Source organism: Cavia porcellus, unplaced genomic scaffold (assembly GCF_034190915.1).
Source record: "Cavia porcellus strain 051 isolate PalLab524CR breed Dunkin Hartley unplaced genomic scaffold, mCavPor4.1 scaffold_6, whole genome shotgun sequence".
Lineage (NCBI taxonomy): Eukaryota > Metazoa > Chordata > Mammalia > Rodentia > Caviidae > Cavia > Cavia porcellus.
Window position 1 is genome coordinate 37,793,857 of NW_026947489.1, and position 20,418 is coordinate 37,814,274.

The 20,418-nt window shown below is 34.2% G+C and overlaps 1 protein-coding gene across 1 annotated transcript; it reads left to right on the plus strand.

Moving 5' to 3' along the window:
• Window positions 1-18,077: 18,077 nt before the first annotated feature.
• Window positions 18,078-19,061, plus strand: LOC100722373 (olfactory receptor 4F15-like). The gene has a single exon (XM_003475407.1). The coding sequence runs from the start codon at window positions 18,078-18,080 to the stop codon at window positions 19,059-19,061; it is 984 nt and encodes a 327-aa protein (XP_003475455.1).
• The last annotated feature ends 1,357 nt before the right edge of the window (window positions 19,062-20,418 follow it).

A 20,418-nucleotide genomic window follows, 5' to 3' on the forward strand; every position in this document is an offset into this window, starting at 1 on the left:
TGAAATCTCAGTGTGGTTTTAATTTGAATTTCTCTAATGACCAGTGATGGTGAACATTTTTTCATGTATTTGTTTGCTGTTTGTATTTCTTCATCTGAAAATTATTTATTCATCTCAGATGCCCATTTTTGGATTGGGTCTTTGACTTTTGGGGGTCTGATTTTAAAAAATTCTTTATATGTTTTAGACAGAAATCCTTTGTCTGAGGGGCAGTTCACTAAGATTTTTTCCCAGTTTGTGGGTTTTCTTTTCACTATACTGGAGATTTCTTTTGACGTGCAGAAGCCTTTTAATGAGAGGCGATCCCAATTATTGACTCTGGGAAGTATTTCCTGTGCAGTTTGAGTCCTGTTCATGAATTCTCTACCTACTCCTATGTCTTCAAGGTTTTTACCCAATTTGTCTTCCAATAGATTTAGTGTTTCTGTTTTAATATTTAGATCTTTGATCCATTTAGATTTTATTTTAGTGCATGGTGATAGGCATGGGTCTGGTTTTAGTTTTCAGCATATGGAGAGCCAGTTTTTCCAACACCATTTATTAAAGAGCCTGTCATTCTTCCAGTGAACATGTTTGGCCCCTTTATCAAAGATAAGGTGGTTGAGTGTGTTTGTAGTTGTGGTTGTATCTTCTCATCTATTCCACTGATCTTTGGCTCTGTTTTGGTTCCAGTACCATGTTGATTTTACTACAGTTGCTTTGTAGCATAACTTCAAGTCAGGGATTGTGATACCTCCTGCCTTGCCTTTGCTGCTTAGAACTGTCCTCGATATTCTAGGTCTCTTCTCATTCCAGATGAATTTTAGGAGTGATATCTTGAGTTCTCTAAAGTATGTTGATGGTATTTTTTATCGGGATTGCATTGAATCTGTATAAAACTTTTGAGAGAATGGCCGTTTTCATAATATTTATTCTTCCTATCCATGAGCAAGGGATGTCTTTCCATTTTCTGAGATCTTTTTCAATTTCATTTTTCAGTGTATAATTATTTTCCCTGTATAGGTCTTTCACTTCTGTCATGAGAGTAATTCCTAGATATTTCATTTTTTTGGTTGCTAGTGTGAAGAGTGTGGTTTCTCTTATTTCTCTCTCTGTGACTTTGTTGTTAGTGTATAGGAATGCTATTGATTTTTGAGTATTGATTCTGTATCCAACTACATTACTGAATTTATTTATTATATCTAGGAGTCTTTCAATGGAGTTTTGGGGATCTTCTATACAGAGTATCATGTCATCTGCAAATAATGATAGCTATCTTTTCCTATCTTTATGCCTTTTATTTCTCTCTCTTGTCTAATTGCTCTGGTTAGTATTTCCAGTACTATATTAAATAGGAGTAGTGATAAGGGACATCCTTGTCTTGTACCTGATTTTAAAGTAAAGGCCTTCAATTTTTGACCATTTAGTATGATATTGGCTGTTGATTTGTCATAGATGGCTTTTATTATATTGAGGTAAAGAGCATCTATTCCAATTTTGTGCAAGGTTCTTATCATAAATGAATGTTGGACCTATCAAAAGCTTTTTCTGAATCTATAGAAATGATCATGTGATTCTTACTTTTGGCTCTATTGATATGGTGTATTATATTTATTGATTTACATATATTGTACCATCCCTGCATGCCTGGGATGAATCCCACTTGGTCATGGTGTATGGTCTTCTTGATGATTTGCTGCATCTTATTTGCCAATATTTTATTGAGGATTTTTGCATCTGTGTTCATTAGGCAGATTGGTCTGTAGTTCTCTTTTTCAGTTGGGTCCTTCTCAGTTTTTAAACAAAACTAAAGCTAAGAAGTTTTCATTTCAGAATATGCAAAGGGTTAAGTGAAAAGGTTTTTACAAAATCTGAAGAACAAAAAAAAAACCCACCTAAAGAAGAAGTAAATGAAATAGCACCTACTAAAAAGGGAAGGAAGTGGAAGGCACAGAGGGAAGAGGAATGGTCCAGTAAAACTCAAAGGGCACTTACCTCTAAGGAATGAAGGCAAGCAGAATGGCAGCCACAATCCAAAAAAGTTGGTGTATGTTACTATGAAACACACAATGTGAAAAATAGGAACCAGAACGAAAAGAAGTCCAATGACACAGGACAGAAACACAAACAAAAAAAATTCAGACATAAGCAGTAACATGTAAAGAATTGTTTATAATTATACCAAAATGTGCAATTAGAAATTATGCTTATTGTCTTAATACCTATGTGGAATTTCTAAGGCCTATGTTTGTTCTGATATTTAACAGCAGAAGCCATTTATCAGTGCTGGTGAAAATAAAGAGAAAGCCCCTCAAAAAAAATTCAAGAGCAAATCTATCAGGACCTGAGCTTTTCTTTTTTGGTAAGTTTTTAATTATATTTTCAATATTATTAACTGATATTGGTTACTCAAAATTTTGTATTTTATTGATTATCCTTTGGCAATTCATATATGTCTAGGAATCTGTCCACTTCTTTGTGTTTTCTATCCTATTGGAGTGAAGATTTTCCAAGTAGGTTTTGATGATCATCTAAATTTCTACATGATCTACAGTGATCTCACCCTTTTCCTTCCTCATTCTATGAATTTGAGTCTTTTCTTTCCTTTTTTGGATAAGGTTGGCTAAGGCTTTATAAATTTTATTTATTCTTTCCAAGAACCAACTCTTTATTAATGTTTGTATTATTTTCTTTGGCTCTGTTGTGTTCATTCATGCTCTGATCTTCATAGTTGTCACCCCTGTATCAGTTGGGTTTGTCTTGCTCTTCACTTTTTAGTAGCTTGACATGTAACATTAGTTTGTTTATTTGTACTGATTGTGTTTTCCTGATGTGAGACTTCATTGGTATGAATTTCCTCCTGCTTTCATTGTAATCCATAAGTTCCAGTATGTTGTATCTGCATTCTCATTTAGTTACACATATTGTTTAATTTCTTCATTTATTTCTTCTGCAACTCATTGGTTGTTGAGGAGGGTAATATTTAATTTCCATGTGTTTATGTAGTTTTTGCAGTTTCTTTTGACATTAATTTCCATTGTCATTACATGGTTGTCACATAATATGCATAAGATAACTTCAACTCCTTTGCCTTTACTTAAGCGTGTTCTATGGGCTAGCATATTGTCTTATTTTTAGTGAACATCCCATGTGTGTCTGAGAACTGATGTTGTTCAGTGCATCACGCTGTAAATGTGTACTAAATTCATTTGTTCACAAGTTTTGTTCACTTGTGATATTTATTTGCTGATTTTTTTGTCTAGTTGACCTTTCTCTTTTTGATAATGAGGTACCAAGGCCTCTCATTACAACTGTATGGTTGTATTGTGTTATTGCTTACTTGATTTTTCATGTCTATGAATGCTTGTCTTACATAGTTGGGTGTTCCTGTAGCTGGTGCATAAATATTTGTATTTGTTGTCATATTCTCTTAAAATTTTCCCCTAACAAGTATTTAGTGGCCTTGTTTATCTTTTTTTGATAATTTTTGGTTTCAAGTCCACATTGTCTGCAAACAGAATAGCTTCCTCTGCTTTTTTCTGAGTTCCTAGTGCTGGATGATTGTTTTCCATCCTTTGACTTTCAGTCTATCAGTTTCTTTTTGAGTTAATGTATTTCTTATATATAGTATATTGCTTGTTCTTGTTTCTTGACCCATTTTACCAGCCCATTCTTTTGATTGGTGAATTGAGACCATTTCAGTTGGTTATAACTCATACATTTTGGCTTATTTTGTCATGTTATTTTCCCACTGTTGGTTGTGTAATTTTTCCTCTGTTTAATTGCTTACCCTGCCTAGTACTTTCTTTCTGCTATTGTTCTTAAAATTATGTTTACTTTTATCTCTCTTTAGGGTATCTTTCAGTTTTCACTTTGTAGTGTTGGTTTGGTGGTCATAAATTTCTTCAATTGTTCTTTGTCTTGGAAGTATCTTGTTTCTCCATTAATTTTGAAACATAGTTTTGCAGAGTACATCAGTCTGGGTTGGAAGGTTTTTTTCTTTCAGGATTTGAAATATTTCACTCCAAGCTCTTTGACTTGAGGGTTTTTGTTGAGAAGTTGACTGTTATTCTAATGAGTTTTCCTTTATGGGTTTTATTTCTTTTCTTTAACAGCTTTTAGTGTTCTGTTCTTGTGCCAAATTTCTGGGATCTTGATTATTTTATGACTTTGTGTAGTTTTATTTTGGAAGTGGCTGTTTGGAGTTCTATGTTCCCTATTGTTTTTTGTGTTAAATTCTTCATCTATTCTTGGGAAACTTTCTTCCACTATTTCCATGAAGAAAATTTTTATGGCATTTGTGCTCTCTCCAGCTTTCTCATTGACCCAAATCAATCTCACTTTATTTTTTTTCTTTCATCTTGTAGCTGCTGGATTGATTTTTCTTTTTGGTCACCTGCTATTTTTTAGATGTCTTTCTTTTCATGACCACTAGCTACAATTCTGTTTTCAAGATCTGAAATTCTATTCTCTCCTTCATTCAATCTGTTGCATATACTTTCTGGGATTGCATTTTGCTTCTGTGCCTTACCATTTTCTATTTTACCTTTTTATTTTACTTTCTTTTCTATGTTTATGCTTTTCAATATCTTACATTATATAGCTTTATAGTATTGAGCCTTTCCTAGTAGGCTTTTCTATTCTTCAGGGATGTCCTCTAGATGTAGGTGGTTCTTTACAGCTATCCAAAGAATCTACCTTCTCAAATTATAAAGAATGCTACATTACTATTTGGATCATCTACCAATTCTTTGGCACTGGGCTGTGGTGATGATTACAATCCTATACAATTGCAGTATTATGATACAGGGGAGAAAAATTGTTTATAACACATATGACATCTTTGCTAATGTAGTACAGCTAGTAATAACAATAGTTTCAATTACAACTTAACCACTGACAAACTATTGTAATCATTAACCTGCTATCTCCATCCATAGGTGTAAGCTCTGTTATATGACAAAATTAAACATACTGCGCACTTGTATGCAGTGAATTTTCCCTTAGTGGAGTGATCTTAGCCTTCTGAGGGGGATGCAGGGGTTAAAATAGGTAAGGACAAAGTGATGAATGAGGTCAGACTTTTACAGTCAAAGCTGGAGGTCAAAGGGTGATCACCCAAGTTTTGGAAACCAGATGTTTTCCAGAGGAAAGGATAATGAGATCATGAGAAAAATAAAGAAGAGACAAAAGCTGGGGTCAGGTGGAGGCCTCTTCCTCCAAATGGGAGAAAAGGGACTGTCTCTTCATTGTAGAGACCTTTACTTATCCCTTTTAGCAACTTAATCTCATATGATACCATGCTGTCCTAGCAACACACTATTCAGACTGTCTTAAAACTAGATATTCTCTATGCTGAAGCAGCTTCCTTTGGTGGCTTGCCATGGGTGTACATTGTTCTTGGAATGGCCATGCCTCAGTCTTGCACATAGTCAACTTCCAGGTTCAATGGCTCCCAACAAGGACAATAGAGGGAAAGAATGAAATAGAATGAGGAGTAATAAGAAATAAGAAACTGATTACTCACTTCAAAGTTTAAATTCAAGAAGTCATTTGGGAAAGACAGAAACAAGATCACTAGAAGAAAATAAATAGAAAAGAAACCTAAACTGTGAAAAACAGAAGCAATAGAAGAGGATGAAAAAGAAAAGAAGAAAGAAAGATAAAAGGAGACCAAAGAAAGAGAGGAGAGAAAAAGAAAAAAAAAACCCATATACAAAATAACCACAGAATGCAAAGCAAAACAAGATGACATTCAACCAGACAGGAAAAGGACAGTAATGAGACAAATAACGGAGAATAAAAGTAGTAAAAATATCTCTGGTGTTTACAGCTCTGTGACAGAATTCATATTATATCCTAGAAGTGTGCTAATCTTGGCCTCTGGATATGGAGTCTTCTTTTGGGAGCTCTCCAGATTCCAACTGCTGCTTCATATACTTCCACATTGCTGATCTCACTGATGACTCTGCTCTGAAGAGGTATGCGTTTGCCTGACACCCAGCGAATGGTTGTTGTCTTAGGTCTTGGGTTTCCAGTCAGTCCACCTGCCAATGGTGTGTGTCCTTATACTCCTCTTCCAGACATCATTCTCCTGGGAACACTGGAGGAAGCATAGAGCACTGACTCACGCTCTTTACACAGGCATCATGTTCTGGGGCAGTGGAGGAAGTGTGGAGTGCAGACTCACATTTTGTCTCAGGCACCACTGCCCACAGGTGATGGAGGAACTACAGAGCCTAGACTCATACTCTTCTCACAGGCACCACTCTTCAGGGGTGATGCTGATTGAAGTGTTTTTCATAAAGTCTTTGCCTATACCTATGTCTTCAACAGTTCTACTTAATCTCTATCCCAGCATATTTAGTGCTTTTCTTTTGCGATATATATCTTTGATACATTTGGATTTTAGTTCAGTACATGGTGAGAGACTTGCATTTAGTTTTAATCTTCAGTGTATGAGTAGTCAATTTTTTCACTACCATTTATTAAATAGGCTATCTTTATTAGAGTGAAGGCATTTGGTCCCTTTGTCAAAGATAAGGTGGCTGAATGTGCATGGAGATGTTTCTAAAACTTCAAATCTGTTCCATTGATTCTTGGGTCTGTTTTTTTCCCCCAATACCACGCTGCTTTTAATCCTGTTTGTTTGTACATAATTTCAAATCAGAGACTGTGTTTTCCCCTGCCTTGCCATTGTACCCTAAAATTGCTTCTTCTATTCTAGATATTATCTGACATCAATAGAATTTTAGGATAGTTTTCTCTAATTAGGTGAGGTATGGTATTGGTGTTTTGATTAGGATTATATTAAAACCATATAAAAATTTTAGAAGTATGACCTTTTCATTATGACAATTCTCCTCATCCAAGAAGAAGGATATTTTTCCATTTCATGATATCATCTTTGATCTTTCTTTTCTAGGAGTACTGTAATTTTTCTTTCTTTTTAAAAAATTTTTATTTAAAGAGAAAAAAACAAAAAAAGGTAGAAATAATACATAATTTCAAAATAAATAAACAGTAAGAAATTACAAGTTGATAAATTACATGTTGTCCTCTTAGAAATAATAGTTCAAGTTACAAAAGAAAATCATACAAAGTGGACATTCAAGTGGTAAGACTGCAAATCATTCTGTTCAAAGAACCAACAAAAATCTACTAATATAGTTATCAATCCTACACACTTAAACATGCATGCAGGTATATCCTTTTGAGCACTTTCTTTTCCTCTTTTTTATAATAGCAATAACACATTTTGGATTTTATTACTCCTGCATTTCTTACTACTTATTGTACTAGAGATACAATGTATATTTATAAATATTATCCTTATTTATTTCACTTATGAGGATAGTCTCAAGTTGCCTCCATTTACCTAAGAAGGCTTCAAGATGATCCTTTTTTTATAGCTGAGTAAAAAATTCCACATCTTTTTCATCCACTCTGCGGTTGATGAGTATTTTGGTTGTTTCCAAGATTTAGCTATTACAAATTGTGCTGCTATGAACATAGGTGCACATATATCACTGTGATGTGAACTTTTCAGCTTTTTTGGGAGTATCCCCAGGAGGGCAATAGTTAGATTGAAAGGAACTTACAAGCCTAGTCTTCTGAGAATTCTCTATACTGATTTCCATAGTGATTGCACCAGTCTACATTCCCACCAACAGTGGAGCAGTGTTCCTTTTTCCCTGAAGCCTCGCCAACATTTGTTACCAGTTGTTTTCTTGATAGCAGATATGTTTTCTGGAGGGAGATGAAATCTTAATGCTGTTTTAATTTCCATTTTCCAATGACTGATGATGGTGAACATTTCTTTATGTATTTATTTGCCATTTGTATATCTTTATCTGAGAACTGTGTGTTCATCTCAGATGCCCATTTTTGGAGAGGGTCTTTGAATTGGGGGGGGTTGATGCTTTTAAATTCTTTATGTTCTTTATATAAGTTCTTCATCTGAGGCATTGCTGGCTATAATTCTTTCCAAGTCTCTTGGCTTTCTTTTCACTTGGTGGTGATTTCTTTGAAGTGCAGAAACTTCTCAATAATATGAGATCCCAGTTGTTGATTCTTTGAAGTGTTTCCCATGCAGTTTGCATTTTGTTCATGAATTCTCTGCCTACCCCTCTGTCTCCAAGACTTCTGCCTACCTTGTCTTCCAGTAGATTTAGGGTTTATATTTTAATACTTAAGTCTTTGATCCATTTAGACTTTAGTGCTGAAACTGGTGATAGGCATGGATCTAGTTTCAATCTTCACCATGTGGAGAGCCAATTTTTCCAACAGCATTTATTAAAGAGGCTATCCCTTTTTTCAGTGAACATGTTTAGCCCCTTTGTTAAATATTAGGTGGCTGAGTGTCTTTGTAGTTGTACTTGCATCTTCTAATCTGTTTCATTGACCTTCAGGTCTATTTATTTGCTAGTACTATGCAGATTTCATCACTGTGTCTTTGTAGTATAATTTCAAGTCAGGAATTGAGATGCCTCCTGCCTTGCCTTTGTTGCCCAGCATTGCTGTTCCTATTCTAGGGTTCTTCTGTTTCCAAGTGAATTTTAGGAGTTTTTTTCTCTAGATCTGTGAGGTATGTCAATGGTATTTTGATTGAGATTACATTAAATCTGTATAACAGTTTTGAGAGTATGGCTGTTTTTACAATGTTGGTTCTTCCAATAGCAAGGAATATCTTTCCATTTTCTAATATCTTCTTCAATCTCCTTTTTTAGTGTAGCATAATTTTCAGCGGATAGGTTTTTTTACATTCTTAGGTTGATTTCTAAGTACCTGATTTTTTAGATGCTATTGTGAAGGGTGATGTTTTCATAATTTCTCTCACAGGGAGTTTTTTGTTTGTGTACAGGAATGCTATTGATTTTTGAGTGTTGACTTTGTATCTAGCTACACTGCTCAATTTGTTTATTACTTCTACTAGTCTCTTAATGAATATTTTGGTCCCTCTAGATAGAGTATCATGTCATCTGTAAAGTGATAATTTAGCTTCTTCCTTTCCTATGTTTATTCCTTTTAATTTTCTCTCTTGTCTGATTGCCCTGGCTAGTGTTTCCAGAACTATATGGAATAGGAGTGGTGATAGTGGGCATCCTTGTTTTGTTCCTGATTTTAAAGTGAAAGCTTTCAGTTTTTGTCCATTTAGTATAATGTTGGCTGTTAGTTTGTCATAGATAGCCTTTATAAGATTGAAGTAGACACTGTATATTCTGAGATTCTGAAAGGTTTTTATAATGAATATGTGTTAGACTTTATTGATAGCTTTTTCTGCATCTATTTGGATGATCATGTGGTTTCTGTTTTTGACTCTGTTGATGTGGTGTATTACAGTTATTGATTTATGTATGTTAAAACATCCTTGCATTCCTGGAATGAATTCCACTTGTTCATGATGTATTATCTTCTTGATGGTTTGCTTCATTCTATTTGCCAGTATTTTATAGAGAATCTTTACATCAGTGTTCCTTAGTGAGACTAGCTTATAGTTCTCCTTTTTGGTTGGGTCTTTCTCTGGTTTTGGTATGAGAATAATACTTGCCTCCAGGAATGATTTAAGGAGGATTGATTCCTTTTCAATTTCATTGAAGAGTTTAAAGAGTATTGCATCAAATCTTCTCTAAATTTCTTGTAGAATTCAGCCACGAATCTATCAGGACCTGGGCTTTTCTTTATTGGTAAGTTTTTAATTATGTTTCCAATTTCAATAGCTGATACTGGGTTATTCAAAATTGCTATATCTTCTTGGTTGACCTTTGGTAGTTCGTATGTTTCTAGAATCTATCCATTTCCACTGTGTTTTCTACTCTGAGTAGAGATTGTCAATGTAGGTATTCATGATCTTTTGAATTTCCATAAGATCTGTTATAATTTCTCTCTTTTCAGTTCTTATTGAGTGAATTTTAGTTTTTTCTTTCTTTTTTTGATAAGGTTTGCTAGAGGTTTGTCAATTTTCTTTATCCTCTCAGAAAACCACCTTTTTGATTCATTGATTCTTTTCATTTTTTAGTTTTAATTGTATTAATTTCTGCTCTAATCTTTACAATTTCCTCTTCTATGAGCTTTTAGTTTAACTTGCTCTTCTTTTTCTAGAAGCTCGAGATGAAGCATTAGGTTATTTGTGCTCATTTTGTTTTCTTGATATGACAATTTATTGCTATGTATTTCACTCTTAAGACAGCTTTCATTGCATCCCACAAATTACAGTATGTTGTTTCTGCATTTTCACTGAATTGTATGTATTGCTTTATGTCTTCTTTTATTTCATCTGTACCCCTTTTTAAACAAAAGGTTGTTTAAAAGGCTGTTATTTAATTTCCATGTATTTATGCAGGTTTGGCAATTTCTTTTGCCATTAATGTCCAATTTCATGTACTATGCTCACATATTACACATGGGATAATTTCAATACCTTTGCAATTACTTAAGAATGTGTTATGGAATAATATATGGTCTATTTTGGAGAATGTCCCATGCACAGCTGAGAAGAATGTATATTCTAATGTGGTTGGGTGGAACACTCTGTAAACATTCATTAAGTGCATTTGCTTTCATGTATGATTCAGTTCTATTATCTCTTTGCTGACTCTTTGTCTAGTTGATCTATCTTTTTGTGCCAATGGGCTAGTAAGATCCCTTTTTATAATTGTGTTCTTGTGTATTTGATTTTTCATGTCCATTAGTATCTGTCTTACATAGTTGGATGCTCCTGTATTTGGTGCATGTATATTTAGAATTGTTAGTTCTTTCTCTTAATTTTTTTTCACTAACGAGCATGTAGTGACCTTCATTATCTCTTTGAATCATTTTATGCTTGAAGTCATGTTGTCTGAAAATAGAATAGTTACCCTGCTTTTTTCTGGGTTCTTGTTGCATGGAATACTGTTTTCCATCCTTTGACTTTTAATCTATGAGTTTTGTTTTGAGTCAGATGTGTTTCTTGTATACAGCATATTGTGGGATCCTGTTTCTTGATGCATTTGTTAGCCTATTTTTTTGATAGGTGAATTGAACCCATTTACATTTTATACTACTACTTCGATGAATATTTTATTTATGTCATTTGCATTGTTTCCTGCATCTTCACTGACGCCTATTAATCTGATATTGTTACTCTTGGCATCATCTTGAAGGTGCTGGGTTGTCATTTTATGCTGTTTTGTTATTTTAAAAAGTTCTATCCTTTCATGATCTCTAGTTGCAATCCTGTCCTCAAGGCCCCAAATCCTGTCCTCATCTTCATTTAAATGGTTTTGCCTGCTTTGAATAGAATTTTCTGTTTCTTGGATGTGTTTTTGTGTTTGTTTCATGAATTATTCTTGTATTCTATATTGTTCATTCAAAGTTTCAGTCTGTTTCTGATGCTCCTGTACTTTTTCTCTATTTCTTCTTTACCTGTGCTCAGCAATTCCTTTAGTAAGGGTGTTATTTCTGTCTTTACATGGGAGAGTATTTCTAATTTGATTTCCTCTATAGCCTCATGGAGCTTTTTAAAAAATTTCACTCACTATCTTTTCAGAGATTTCTGGTGTGTTACATTTGATATCACCTATTTCAATGTGTCCTGTACTTGCTTCTGGTGGACTAGATGTTTGAGATTGCATTTTGCTTTTTCATTTTGCTATTTTCCTCTTTCATGTTAATATTTGGTCCTTCAATCCCACTAGTGTCAACTGTTGGTAGTGTGTATCTTGGGGACCTAATGTAAAGTTAATGTTTTTCCAATTACTGGGTCCCTCAATGAATAGGTGGGCCAGCCGCCTGACTTCCCACTGCAAGGCCTCTTGGGTGAGTCCTATATTCTTCCTGGGCTGACAAGCCTAGTAGTATTGATGTAGGTCAACCTTTAGTTCCTGCTATTACTTTATCTTCAAGTTATTCTGGGTCACCAAATCTGTCTATAGTCTTTGTCTATAGTCTATACTTGGCTGAGGCCCTATTGTGTGCCTGTGTGTCTCATAAACCCTTTTGATTTTCTCCATATTGAGGGAGTCCTTATTGGCACACTCCTCACCCTGCCTGATGTTTTCTGTGTGCAGGAAGGGGTCACAGTCTTTTCAGACACACCAAGGTCTTACAGTTAGTTGGAAGAAGCTTTATTACTGACCCTGTTTACCAACTGTACACCTCTATATTTTAGGGGCATAATCACCACACTGACTGGAGCCTGATGAGATATTCTGTTTGTGTGAGACAGTTACTGAATCTCCCTTCAAGCTAGAACAATTAATCCACTGTAGTCCAAGGTTCTGGGAGAAAGGTGGGAGTTGAAGATCAACAGGAATATTAGGTCCAGGAGGTAGGGAGTGTCCCCAAGGGGCCAGTAGATGTCATGGGTCCGGGCATCTGCTGGGCATGGGCCAAGGCCCCAGGGCAGTGTGGTGTTCCTCCATGGTGGCTGGAGTTGTGCAGGATGCTCACCGCTGTGCAGGCCAAGGTCTGAGGGCAGCATGTATTCCCCAGGGCTGATGTGAATCACCCAGGGAGCACGCAGTGGTGCAGGCCAAGGTCCCAGGGCAGCGCGGTGTTCCTCAGTGGTGGCTGGAGTAGTGCAGGAAGCATGTGGCTGCTGTAATTTTTGAACACAAAGGTTTTTATTTCTTTCTTGGATTGATTCCTAAATCCTCCTTTTTTTTGCATGTTATTGTGAAAGGTTTTTCTCTAATATTTTCACAGTGAGTTTGTATTTGTATAGAGAAAGACTATTGAATTATGAATGTAGACTATGTATCCAGCTATGTGACTGAATTTGGTTATTAAGTCTGCAAATCTTTTCATGACGTTTTTGGAGTCTTCCATGGAGCATATCATGTCATCTGCAAATTATGAAAAGTTGTGTGATCATGATAATAATGATAAAGTTGTGCTCAAGATACTATCAGACTACAACAAAGAGCATAGGGCAGAGCAGTGGTTTTCACTCATAACATTCACCCATAAGAATATACGCAACACACTTTCAAAATACTGAGATTCTGAGTATCACCAGAGTGCTTGATTTAATTAGTATTTTTCAGAGGCATTATTTTTAAATAATGCCTCTCTACCTGGCAGTTGATGTTCCATTAGATAAGCTACTATAATTGCTGAAATATTCCAAACATTGTATTCTTTATTCCACACATCATTACCTCATTTTTGAAATTAAATGTTCCAGTCTTCATCCCTGTTTGTAACATTTAAGTTCTTATCAGATACTACTTCTTCTGAGAGATCTTCCCAAATCCTCACAGGTAGACTTAAGGGTGCTTTTTCCCCCCTGTGTTCTTACTGATGCACTGACTAAAATCACAGATAATGTCTTTAGTAGAGATATTAGTCACAATGGATTGAGTGCCTTGTATATATATACGTATTGGTGTGAGGCTTCTAACTCTTTGGGCAGGGTCTGGCATATGGGTGAAAAAATGGGTTGAAGCAGTCACATCTTGATTTCAATGGCTTACAATTTAGTAGATTTTTTGTGTTTAAAAGGTTCTGGTGTCATTTCGAAGGTCATGCATAAATTATTTTTTCATACAAAAAAATTTAAGTATTTTTTCCTATCTTTTCTGCCTAACATGTACTTAAACTGATATTGACATGGTTTTGACAGTGTTCAGATTTCCTAGATATTCTGTCTCATTTTAAACCATCAGTGAACAAGGGACAGATAAGTCTCCAAATTCAATATTCTTCAAACATTAAACTGCATCTTCATTTCCTCTTCATTTCCTCTTCAAATGAGAGTTTTCTTCATCAAACCATTTGGGTTCTGGTTGATCAAAGTTAGTAAGTTACTGAGATACTTACTGGTCATTATTTTTCTGTCCTGCTAATCAACCACTGGTTTGATTCTTTCAGCTTTTGTTTTAAAACAGCAGTCATGCAAGGTGAAGTTTAATTGCCAAGGGAATCCAATTATCCGAAAATACTGTGGTCTGGAAACAAGTTGGGAAACAAAGGTAACAACAAGAAAACTTTGAATTTGAACTACTAAATTTGTTTTCATAAAAGTAGTTTAGTAGCATAATCTCCTTTTGCAGATATCAATCACAGTTTTAGTTGTGGTCTGCTAGGTTACAGTGAATAGTGAAACAGTACATAAAGGGCTGTAGATAATGAAGAAGGGCAAATCACTGAGTTTTACTTTTTTCTCACATAAAATTCTGTCTTGGGTTTCAAGGCTGAAATTAAAGTTGTGAGGAAAAATCTAGGTCAGCTCAATATGATGTCATTAGAATAGGTAAGGGACTTGGGAATTCAAATGATGATTTCTTTATTTGCATCTCAATAATCACTTTAATAGGGTGAAGGCAAATTAATAACCTACAGAAGTTAAAAGCAAGGCTTACTTGCTCTGTTTTCATTCTATTCTTCAGAAAAAGTTAAAAAGGGGAGAGACATACTCAAATGATACACACAGAATGAGGAGAAAGACTGCTAAAGCCCAGCTGGCTTATCTGTGTGCCTATTTACAGCAGCATCATTTCAACATGAGGGAGAAAACCAGCAGAGTGATATTATCAGGCAATTAATTATTTTGTTGTGATCTATGTTTATTAGGCATATATTTGATTTATTTTTTCTCTCTAAATTTGAGCACAACAATGTAAAGTAGAAGTGGATAAATTTTGGAGAAAAGAGCAAATTCTGGAATCCACAGGCATGAAAATTAACTTTAATAGGGAAAAAACAAGGATGAGGTAACTTAATTGGATTAAGTCATACAAGTACAGTGAAGATTTAGTAACAGAGTTTCTGATAACTCAGTTTTTACTTTTTCAGAGAACAAATGGGGTAGACTTAAACAAATATGAAGAAATTTAACTTGTAGCAGAGTAGAGGTTTTGGATGATTGGAATGTTAATGCACAAAAAAGGCCAGAGAAGACAATAAATTCCAAGTAGTATATGTTAGATAACTTAGATATGCCACTGGTATGGACTGGTCCAGAAGTTCTCTGTATACATATCAACAGTATTTTTATCTATGACTTTATTAGCATGGTGCTCATTTTTTCTACTTTCTTCCACTATGAACCTTAGAATGCGTAAGACTGTATTCTTGGAAACTGACCAAATTCATGTGAATACATAAAGCAAATTATTGTATTCATAGAGAAAATGTTAAAAAGTCTTGTTTTATAACTTTAATGGGCTTTAATTAAGAAAAAGAAACAAATAAAGAAAAGAAAAGCATAGTAATGAAAGTACCAAAGAACAAAATACTGAAATTTGATGTATTGTATATTTCATCTCTACCTCCAGTCACTACTAATATACTACTGTAAGGTAGTTCAATCACAAAAGATACGTGACAGGAAAATTTTTATTATTAACTCATGGTTGACTTGTTTTGGTCTACAGTAACTTTAGTTATTTCCTATGATCTTAATTCATGTAAATTCTATAGATTTTAATCCAGGTAAATTCAGCTGAATAGCTGAGTAGATTTAATGGATGTCTTCCTTTCCATTTAGTTTCTACTGAAATGACCTTCACAGTTTATTTAGTAGAAAAACTGTTTACCAAATCATTAAATATTAATTATTGAAAATGAGCTAATGTGTAGTACAAGATGTGAAGGACCAAAAATTTTAATCAATTCAGTGAAGTGAATTTTTCTTTTGTTTACTTACATTTCTGCTTTTTAAAAATATACTTTTAATTCATTTAATCAATAGTGATTACTTATATACTTGTTTTTTAAACACCAGGTTCTAATAGTTTTTTCACAGAAATGTTTGGCAATACTTAAAATGAATTATATTGAATTAAATCTATCTGAGAATAAGACAGCCACATTGATGACATTTTCTGATTAGATGTAGAATGTTTTGTTTGCCTAATTTTTGCCTGTTATTTGTCCTTATAAATTTTTTGAGATTGATAATTTCATTCTACTTTATAGTCTATTTGTTAACTTTTAAAAGATTCTGATACTACTGAGTTTAAGTGACCAGAAGAAAGATTATTATTGCTTTCTTGGATTCAGAAACAATTTTACTTAGGAAAACATGTTTACAGAGTTCAGTGTAATTGATATGAAAACAAAATAGTTTTTCAAATAGAGAAACAACCAATTTTAAATTTCATTTAGAATATGGTATAATAAGTGACAAATACTTTGTTATTTCCAACTTTAAAATTTCTAACAATACTATTTGCTTGTTTCATTATTTGTGTTTGAGTCTTATAGCATTCTATTTGCTGGGTAAGGGATTACTTTGTTTTATTCGCCTCAGATTCCCTTCTTTTTTTCCTTTGTTTTTTTTTTTTTTTTTTTTGGTGTGTGCTACTTGGAATTGAACTTGGGGCCTTGTGCATATTAGCAACATCCTCTACCACTGAGATATGCTTTTATCTCTCAGATTTTCTTTCATTATCTTTTTTCTAGAGTCTATTAGATTTGGTGATTGAATGTGTATTTACTCATCCATATAATGAATATTTTTGTAGATTTGGTGTCTTTTTTATTTTCACATGAAAATTTTTCAATAAAATGAAGTGCTTCACAGTCTCCAAAAGGCCATTATAAATAACACCACAAATTTCACCAAGTATCGTCTCAGTATACACCACCATGCTCTATGATAATGGCTTCTCTATCTCTATTTCTGACACTGTATTCTAAGCCAGTATCTTTTCTTACAGTACTATTTCTTCAAGATAAAACAAATGTTTATAATCCATCTTTCTGCTTTAGTGTTTGGGATTATGAAGTGCATTCACAATGCAGTAGAGTGATTTTTTAACAATGTAAGGTTGACTCTGTTATTTTTCTATTCAAAATTCAATTTCTTGTTAGTTCACTGAGAGTAATAACCAGTCGTTTAAAAGAACCATATCAGTGATCTGTGTTCCTGTTACTTTCTAAATGTCATCTGCTATAAACTACTTCCTTGCACACTAAGGCTAAGCCTCTTTAACCTTTTTGTAGTTCTTCAGACACCCCATGTCATCTCACACCTCAGGTTTTGGCTCCTGATTTCACCACTAGTTGGAGCATGCCTTCCTCAAACAGCTTAATGACTGTTTTATTCATGTTCTTAGAATTCTGCTCAGTCAGATGTTCCACAAGAACTATGCTGATGATCCTACTGTGTAACAACACTCTCAGTACTGTCTTATTTTTCCTTGCTTAGTCTTTCCCTGTAACAAAACTATTAATTAGCACTTTTTGTTTCATTTATATATTTACTGACAGGGTTTCATTATATAGTTGAGCCTGAGCTTCAACTCATAGCATTTTCCTGGCTAGCATATTGTTTTATGTACATATTTTGTAATAATCTGCCTGTCTCTCTCTCTCTGTCAAAATGTAAATCTGTGAGAATATAAACTTTCCCCTTTTTTGCTTTGGACATGTTCCTAATGTCTAGACTAGTTCATGGCACAAAATATAATGAATTAATGGATAGCAACTATGTCATTCCAATCACTCAAAAATCTTTTTCTGATCAGTTATTATTTGCAAGATAGTGTATAAGAAAACCAGGGGAATAAATGTTTAAAGGAATTATATTTTATAGTCAGTTTTTAATTGTAAAGGAGAAATAAATATGAACAAGTAAATAAATTAAATGTGTATGCAGGTCATGAGTAGTGACAGAAGATGTGCCATTCAAGTTGAACATGAGATTTATCTGGAGAAGTGCAAAGAGTAAAAGATAATTTCTCACATGAGCATCAAAACAAAGTCACAGAGTCATACAAATCTCTATCACACAGTAGTTCTCTGTCTGTTGGGAGTATGCGACTGGGTTATTACTCCTGCAGGGGTGAGATGGTTAACACTGATCCCCCTAACCGTGAATTAATACCAGTACTCATTGCTTGTGTTTTATCAGGTGCACCATGTGTATCAGCCCTCTAGGTCTCCCATCATCCCTTGGGACACTAAGACATCAGGAAATTAATTTACTATCATATATAGTAACAGCACTAATGGACAACAGAAAGTCATTTGGATTCTTTGAAATGTTCAGGTAATATTTAGCTCCATAATTTATATACTTTTCCATAGAGTTTATTAGTACAGTCTGATTAATTTGAGTTGTTTCATTTTTCTGCTTATGTGATATGAAATTAAACTTAGCAAAAGAGCGAATGAATGGAACAAACCACTCTGTAGTATCTCAGTTTGTACTCTTGGGACTTTCCAATTCCTTGGAGATTCAGATTTTTCTTTTTTTCTTTTCTTGTCTTTTTTATTTATCCAGTTTGGTAGGAAATTTCCTCATAGTCATCACTGTAATCTCTGCCCCTTCCTTGCGTTCTCCCATGTATTTCCTGCTGGCCAATCTCTCGGTCATTGATCTAATATTTTGCTCCATTGCAGCACCAAAAATGATTAGTGATCTTTTTAGGAAGCAGAAAGTCATCTCCTTTGGGGGTTGCATAGCTCAGATCTTCTTTAGCCATGCTGTTGGAGGCACAGAGATGGTGCTGCTCACAGCCATGGCCTTTGACAGGTATGTGGCTATATGTAAGCCTCTGCACTACTTGACTATCATGAGCCCATGGATGTGCATTGTTATTTTAGTGGGTGCCTGGGCCATTGGTCTCATTCATTCATCAGCCCAGTTGACTTTTGTAGTAAACTTGCCCTTCTGTGGCCCTAATGTGTTGGACAGCTTTTATTGTGACATACCTCGGCTCATCAAACTTGCTTGCACAGATACTTATAAGCTGGAATTCATGGTAACTGCTAACAGTGGATTCATTTCCTTGAGTGCATTTTTCTTGCTCCTGCTCTCTTACTTCTTCCTCCTGGGCACTCTTCAAAAACATTCCTTAGGAGGTTCACGCAAGACTGTTTCCACTTTGTCTGCTCATATTACTGTAGTGGTTTTATTCTTTGGTCCACTTATTTTTTTCTATATGTGGCCTTCTCCATCAACACACATGGACAAATTTCTAGCCTTGTTTAATGCAGTTTTGACTCCTTTCCTAAATCCAGTCATTTACACATTCCGGAATAAAGAAATGAAGGAAGCAATGAGAAAGTTGTTGAAGCAGCTCTTGGGTGTTAGAAAATTCTGGCTTGATGGGAAGACAGAATCTAGTCTAAGTGACTCCTGGAAATCATAATGACCAATCCACTTGACAAAGGGACTTTCTACTTGGCATCATTTGGAGTGATTACAGACATTCATCATCCATTGGATATCTATTTTTTCCCTTTGGAAGAATGGGTGATATTCTTTTATGAAAAGAAAGTGCAATTTTAAAAAAATGCTAACTTGAAAATAAGATTATCTTAATTCTATATTTTAATTCCCAAAGAACAGTGCCAATGATAGTTTTCACACATATTGTGTAAATAACTTTATGAAGATAAATTGGCTTAAGCTGTATTGTTCTATAATTTCTCTTAAAATACATATATTGTATATTATATAATTAAAATATATTATAATTTTAATTACATAATATATTAATTATAATTATAGGATTGTTGTAAGATGGACTAACATGTTACTTGATGATACTAGAATCCGAATCTCCATTTTAGCTGCCGATGTTGTGTCATAATATACTGCTTTTCATTTTAGACTCTTGCTGTAAAACAAAGATTGATGTTTGGGAGAATAAATAAATCTATCTTCAAGGCACAATTACTTTAGGGTTTAGTTGATGATCATGAGTGGATCAAATCCAGCCTGCTGCTCTTTCTATAAATAAGTTTTGGCTGAATCCTAGCCATATATATATATATATATATATATATATATATATATTCATTTTTATTTTGTCTTTGGCTGTTCTTATATTACAACAGCAAAATTTAGTGGTTTCAACAAAGCCATACAGACTACAAAGGCAAAATATCTAGCCCTTTACAAAACATTTGTCAATACCCAATCTATGTGACCAAAAATTAAGCAACAGTCTTCTTCTATGGAAAAAAGTACAGAAGCAAGATATATAAATTAGAATGTATAAATGATCACAAATCTAGAAATTAATTAATACTTAGAGATAAGTGGTTGACATAATAAAAAGCAGAAAAATAAAAAAGGAGATACAGTATGCAAACAGAGAAAGCATGGTGTTAGAGGTCAAATAACATCAAAGATGAGTAAATGGTAAGTTTGAACTTGAACCCAGGCAGTCTGGCCCTACAACCTGGATTCTTAATCATTTTTTGATTTTTATTCATACAGAATATCAATGCCAGTGAACCTCTATCTTATATTTATTCACTTCAGGACGATTTTCTATACCCTTTTCTTTCCTATATTTATATCAGTGTCTGGCTGGTGGCAAAATAACTGTGAAATAAGTAAATTATGTTATGATCATATGATGTGAAATTACATACATATGGTTTAGCTCTTACTGAATAATAAATAATATGCAGATAGATTAAAAAGTGACAAAGGAGGGAATAAACAAAAATATTTGATCTAGTTAAAAATAATGAATATTTGTAAGCTGAAGTATC